The 5,968-nt window shown below is 40.0% G+C and overlaps 1 protein-coding gene across 1 annotated transcript; it reads right to left on the bottom strand.

Annotated features, from left to right (window-relative positions):
- Positions 1–869: 869 nt before the first annotated feature.
- rpl35 (ribosomal protein L35) lies at positions 870–5,968 on the bottom strand. The gene is made up of 4 exons (XM_030144455.1): positions 5,880–5,968; positions 5,205–5,341; positions 1,862–1,943; positions 870–1,061 (listed from the first exon to the last, which is right to left on the bottom strand). The coding sequence occupies exons 1-4, from the start codon at positions 5,880–5,882 to the stop codon at positions 912–914; spliced, it is 372 nt and encodes a 123-aa protein (XP_030000315.1). The 5' UTR covers positions 5,883–5,968; the 3' UTR covers positions 870–911.

Below are 5,968 nucleotides of genomic sequence, written 5' to 3'. Positions count from 1 at the left end.
GATACTCTCTGAGGGTATTTAAAATGCAGTGGCTTTGCAAATACCAAGGGTGTTACTCATTCATTCAATGTCATCTTCGTACTGTACCACACAGATAGAAATAAGATGCTAAACGGGTCCAAATAAAGCACTTATGCAGTCGGGCGCATAACCGCGTAAGGCCGCGGCGCGCACAGCCGCACGCACGGGAAGGGCACATACACACAAACACACACACTAGTGTCATATACCGGCAAGAGGAGATGAGCTATGAACCCAAACATGAAGGTACATGTAGATCAGTTCTGTCTTCTTCCCTTTTCGCTGTGGTTCTTTCATAATGAAAGCTACTTGTTAGCACTAAACTACAGTTAGTCTGGAGGCTGAACTTCGGTAAAGCTCAACTTGTCCATGTGTTTCTGAGGCACAGAATGAGCAGCGTTTCCTTCCAAACATAAATAGTCATCAATCTCTCCTCCCGACATAAAAATAAAGAAGTCATCTTATTATCATCACTGTTAAACCTATCAGCCCCCTGTGCGTGGCATGCCCATGTTAAACACCTGCAGACCCAGGACAGGATCGCGGTGCCGACTGGACTCCGAGAAACACGTGGGGAAGTTACTTCAATATGACTTTTTTCCTCCCTCAGTTTTTCCATTTGACGGAAATCCGTCATGGTGACGGAGAACTTTAATCCCTGACTTATGTGCCTTTGAGCATACCCTTAAATTCAACTGTGAGAAACTTTGTCTCCATACTTCAAGACTTTCACATAGAATTCCAGACTTTTCAAGGCCTGGAAAACAGCGTTTCAAAATTCCATACTTTAAGACTTTCCAGACCTGTGCAAGCACCCAATAAAGAGGAAATGACATGCTGGACACCACTGTCTTTTACACAGATTTTATTTTTATCAATAGAAAAAGCCTCTAAGCTTTCACTGCAAATTTGCGGATGGAGTAGAGGAGGTCTTTCCTCTGCTGTTTCTTGGTTCGCAGAGACTCTTCATGTTTGTTGAGCCGGCGGCGCAGAGCTCTGGTCTTCTTGGGTCTCAGATCCAGGGGCTTGTACTTCTTACCCTGAAGTAAGTCAGAATCAAACAGAGCAGTTAGCATGTTGAACTGTTCTTATGATCTGAGACAGGTGTATAAATGTGCACAACCTTTTCCTCATTCATTTTAGACATTCTAATGAGTTTTGTGTTTTCATGCAGGGTTTTCCCCAGTTACTTGAATTATCAGCCACATAGTTAATAGTTTGTTAGCAGAAAGCCAGCTCTGAACCTTTTCACCAGTATCGCGTTAACTAGGTTTACAGTGACTGTCATCTTCAAAACATAATCAAATCCATACCATGATCGAATATGCTCCCGTTAAGTTTTGGAGATGTGGGATCAAACTTACTGGTTATTAAGACAATCTAATAATTTCATTGCTTTTCCATGTAGAAATGCCAGAACCTCAATTAGATGTTCATGAAGCCACTTTGTCAAGTTCTAGTCCTGGTACAATGTATATATTTATGTATATTTATCAGATTTGAACATCACAGCTTGAAACATTAAAAACTATCAAACCAACCACCAAGAGTACAGTACAATCTGTACAATATAGTTGAGAAGCATATCAGTGGCAATTGCCATATTTCCAATGAAGAAGACTTTGATTAAGGCAGTCATTGTAAACATAGTGACTCTTAGGATGATTCTGGTCATCTTCAGTCTCAGTCTTTTGGTAAGCAATGTGAATGCATCAGCAAAACATCTGCCACAGAAGTATCATCTCAGACCAGACAACCAAAACCAGAGAAGGTACAGTGTGAGAGTGCACCCAAAACAAATCGGTTAGTACGAGACCAAGGTAACGCAGTTTATTCTCACCTTGTAGAACTTCCTCAGGTTCTCCTTCTGTGTTTGGTTGATTACAGTCAGGACTCTTGCGATGGACTTACGAACAACACGGCTGGAAAGAAGAAAGAACAAATTAAGAAATGCAGCTTGACACATAACCACCAGGAACAAATGATACGAGAACTTGGAACTGATGATACATGAACCACTTTTACACACAGATCCCGGAAAAACGGCGAGATGGTGATCCCGCCTTTTTTCCACCACTGACTGATTTACACAGCCAAGCCAAAGAAGTAACACACAGGCCGTCCTTTTACCCAGTGGACTTGCATTCCAGAATCAAAGGGGTGGAGACACAACACAGTGTATAGTGTGACGTATCACTTCCATATCAGAAATATCCCAAGCATAGTGGTGTTGCTAACCTCTCCAGAGTCGGCACGTCTTTCACCATTCCAAAAAGCATGGATAGAGTCCTCCATACGAAGTGACAACAGCTCACAGATCTCTGCGTCTTGCCAATTTGACATCTTTCTGGTTGCGTTAATATGCTTGTTTACTGTTACACAGCCTGCGCTCATTGTTAAATCCTCTTGGTGCGGTAGAGACATTGGGCACATATGGAAGCACTGGCATAGATTCATGCCACGGGTGACAATGGCATGTAGCCGCAGCACCAGTGGCACATAGCCATGGCACCCTGGCACAGCCGCGCACCCAAGGCGGCTGCTGCAGAATCCATGCCAGTGCCTCCATATGTGCCCACTGTCTACCGCACTGTCATCAAAACATCACACCTTGGTTGTGGAATGAGAGATGTTCCTCTTACATAGCGTTCTGAAATCATGATTCCATCTTTATCATGGCTCTGTTACCACCTCCAGGGGTGTTACAAAGCGGCGATAAAGGCAGAACCAAATGATATCCCTAGGGATGTAACAATACATCACAAAACAGTTAAAAATCAGTACAAATGTGTGATGATTCAAATCAGCTGAGATGAAAAATGAATTGCGATGTCCTTTTTAAACAGCAGGGGGCATAATCTACTTTTGATTTCACTGGTTCGACGTCATATGTCACTACATGTTCAACGTCGTACGTCTGTCAGGTCTTTGACACCGACGTCAGACACATTGGTAAGCAAACAACAAACACTGTTTATCAAAAGGGAGGAGAGGTAAGGAAATATAATAATGGAGAAAAAGAAGAACGCATGGACACCGTATCAAGTGAAACTTATCAAAGATGGCAGGGATCGGTACTTTGCTATAGTGGCCTTTAAACAACATCAATCCATATAACCTGGAAAAAAAAGAAACCACTGGAAAGCCGACACAGCACTGCTGCCTCCGATGTCTTCCATGGACATTACTAACTATCTTATTTACAGTATGAGTGCTTACACTTTTCAAGAGTTTAAAAATTACAAATCTCTTGAGGCTCATAGACACTTCTCCAATGACTGGGTGCAAGATCTTTACTCATTTCAACTGGAAAATTGTGCAAACAGTCGTCACAGCAAAGGTAAGAAAACCTAGTCAGTGTATCACCCTGCAAATGGTGATGTTTTGTTTCATTTCCCACATTTACACTAAAGCATTTTGAAGTGTATGTTCACATGGAAAGACATAATCCAAAAATAACAAGTCAGTGATATTTTATATCACACAAGAAACAATCCTTAACTCTCTCATCCGAACTCTGACACAGCTTTGTTTATCACTTTATCCTTTAAAATGGCGTCAATTACCCAGAATACAGTAGTTTTTTGTGAGTGTGACGTCAGGTGTCAAAGACCAAATCAGTCTTTGCACAGTTTACCCTATCTCAGAGAAATAAAAAGGGATTCTTTAATTTCTTAAAGATTTCCTCCCAACCTCAGAAATGTGTTTTTTTATCTGAGAAAATACCCAGCAGCAACATATAAACGTGGATAATGTTTCTGCCACATTGCTTAAAAATGGTAGTGTTGCATTTATATGCACATTTGATTTCTATATAAAGGTACATGTAACAGTGAAAGTGTTCTTTCTGTGCCAGTTCATAAGACTAGACTAGATCTAGTCTTGAGCGCTGAATGTAAAGAGAAGTATTCTTTGTTCTTATCTACCATTTGCACAAGGTCCAGTTACCACTTATGGCCATAAGGTGCCATCTTTAATACACATTTGTATGTTTGATGTTTACATATTAATATTTTAATGTTTCTGCCAACAGAAAGTACATTGTGCTTGTCGTTTTCTTTGATTTTTTTTCAAAATAAAACTTCAGTGTGTGTATACGTACTTTCTGAACATTTTGAGCACATTTCAACTATACCACGATAATAATGACAACCATGACAATTTTGGTGACAATAACAGTGATATGACATTTTCATATCATTACATCCCTAGTTCCTATCAAGTGTTAAGTTGGGAGACTGGTGTAATCAAGGTCAAGTTCATTTCTATGGCACATTTACAACAACGCAAATTATCCAAAGGGCTTTACAAGGATATAGCTAAAAATACAAGATATAATAAAACTAATATAAATATATAGATACAAAAGATAAGATATACTAAAACAGATACACAATAATACAATAAATAGTATCTGGGTGCTTCTATGAAACTGGGTACATTTTGGTGCCTGGGACTTTGCCAGCTTTATAGACCCGATAATAAAAGAGAAATTTAGACACATTTCCCTCCAGGATGTACCTAATGATGACCTCAGATAAATGCAAAAAAAAAAAAAATTATACTCTTGCTATGAGCACTGCCAAAATTAACGACTTTATAATAAAATTTTGGGACAGGAAAAGCTACCTCGGTGTCAATGGATTTGATCCGGAAAACATGGGTTGAAATGGTCATATATGGCACTATAAATAAAGACACTGTGTTAAATTTGAGAATCCTAGTAGTTTTTCTAATCCAGACATGCATAATTAGTTCAGATCCCAAAATGTACTGGAGAGAGAATAAAAAAGATATTTGAAAAAGTAGTTGCCTGTAGTTTTTTTTTAGGTCTGACAAATGTACATGACTTTCAGTTTAATATTTTATGAGATAGTAAAAGCCTGTGTGCGCAGCTCTACATGCTTACATGAGGTGAGAACATTAAAGTTATCAGATATTAATTATCCGTATTTTCATTGCACTTCGATGCACAACTGAAGTAATCACAACTACATGTATGAACCATTAACCCTCATATGTACAGCAAATTGCAATCTTCAACAAGGCTATGACCATTTTAGAAATAAAGATTCAGCCATCTTCAATAATCAAGGGAAAAAAATTATGAGACAGGGCTAAGATTTCTCAAAGCCGAACTGCACTTATCAATGGCATGGTTAACATTTTTACATTGGACTCACATCTTAGAGAGCTTGGAAGCGGCTCCACCGGTAACTTTGGCCACACGGAGCTGGGACAGTTCATTTTTCAGATCGTCCAGCTGCTTCAGCAGCTCCTCCTTTTTCTTGCCCCGCAGATCTCTAGCCTTGATCTTGGCCTGGATCATGAGAGAAACAACAGTATACCTGGTTATTGACAACTCTCAAGTCTCGACCACCATCTCAGGTATCACCTCACATGAAAACTCAACCCCGTCAAGAGCTCTGCTTCGCGACACGAGTCTGCTAATGTTAGCTTCTGTAGCCTTGTTACACTCACGTTTCCTCCTACAAACATACATACATTCAGACTCTTCGGGTGTTATACGTGAAGCAGTTCTACAAGCTAACACACAATATACTGGCAATTAACGAGTACTTTTTAATCAACTAAAGCCGCCATTATTATCGATGTACTGAACCATAACTAGCCGTAGCTTGAGAGCTTAAGGTTAGCCGTTCAGGTTAGCAACAACGGTCGTTACAACGGCTTAATAATACTGCATTTTTCTCCATTCTAGTCGCATTTTACTCATCTACACATGAATCGACCACTACATAAGAAGCTTATGTGCCCGTATTGATCACGTCTAATAGCGTGTATTCGAGATAAATGTGATAAATTCGACATCAATTCCGCAGCCTGGAGCTCCTCACCATGTTCCTTCTCGCTGCCCTGTTGGAAAGGCCGGACACACCGCGTGCTCACAAAAAAGTAGCTTCCGGAAAAAATCTTCTTCGTGAGT

This window comes from Sphaeramia orbicularis, chromosome 9 (genome assembly GCF_902148855.1).
Source record: "Sphaeramia orbicularis chromosome 9, fSphaOr1.1, whole genome shotgun sequence".
Classification (NCBI taxonomy): Eukaryota; Metazoa; Chordata; class Actinopteri; order Kurtiformes; family Apogonidae; genus Sphaeramia; species Sphaeramia orbicularis.
The sequence above is the reverse complement of the archived record's forward strand: the minus strand, read 5'-3'. Positions and strand labels throughout refer to the sequence as shown.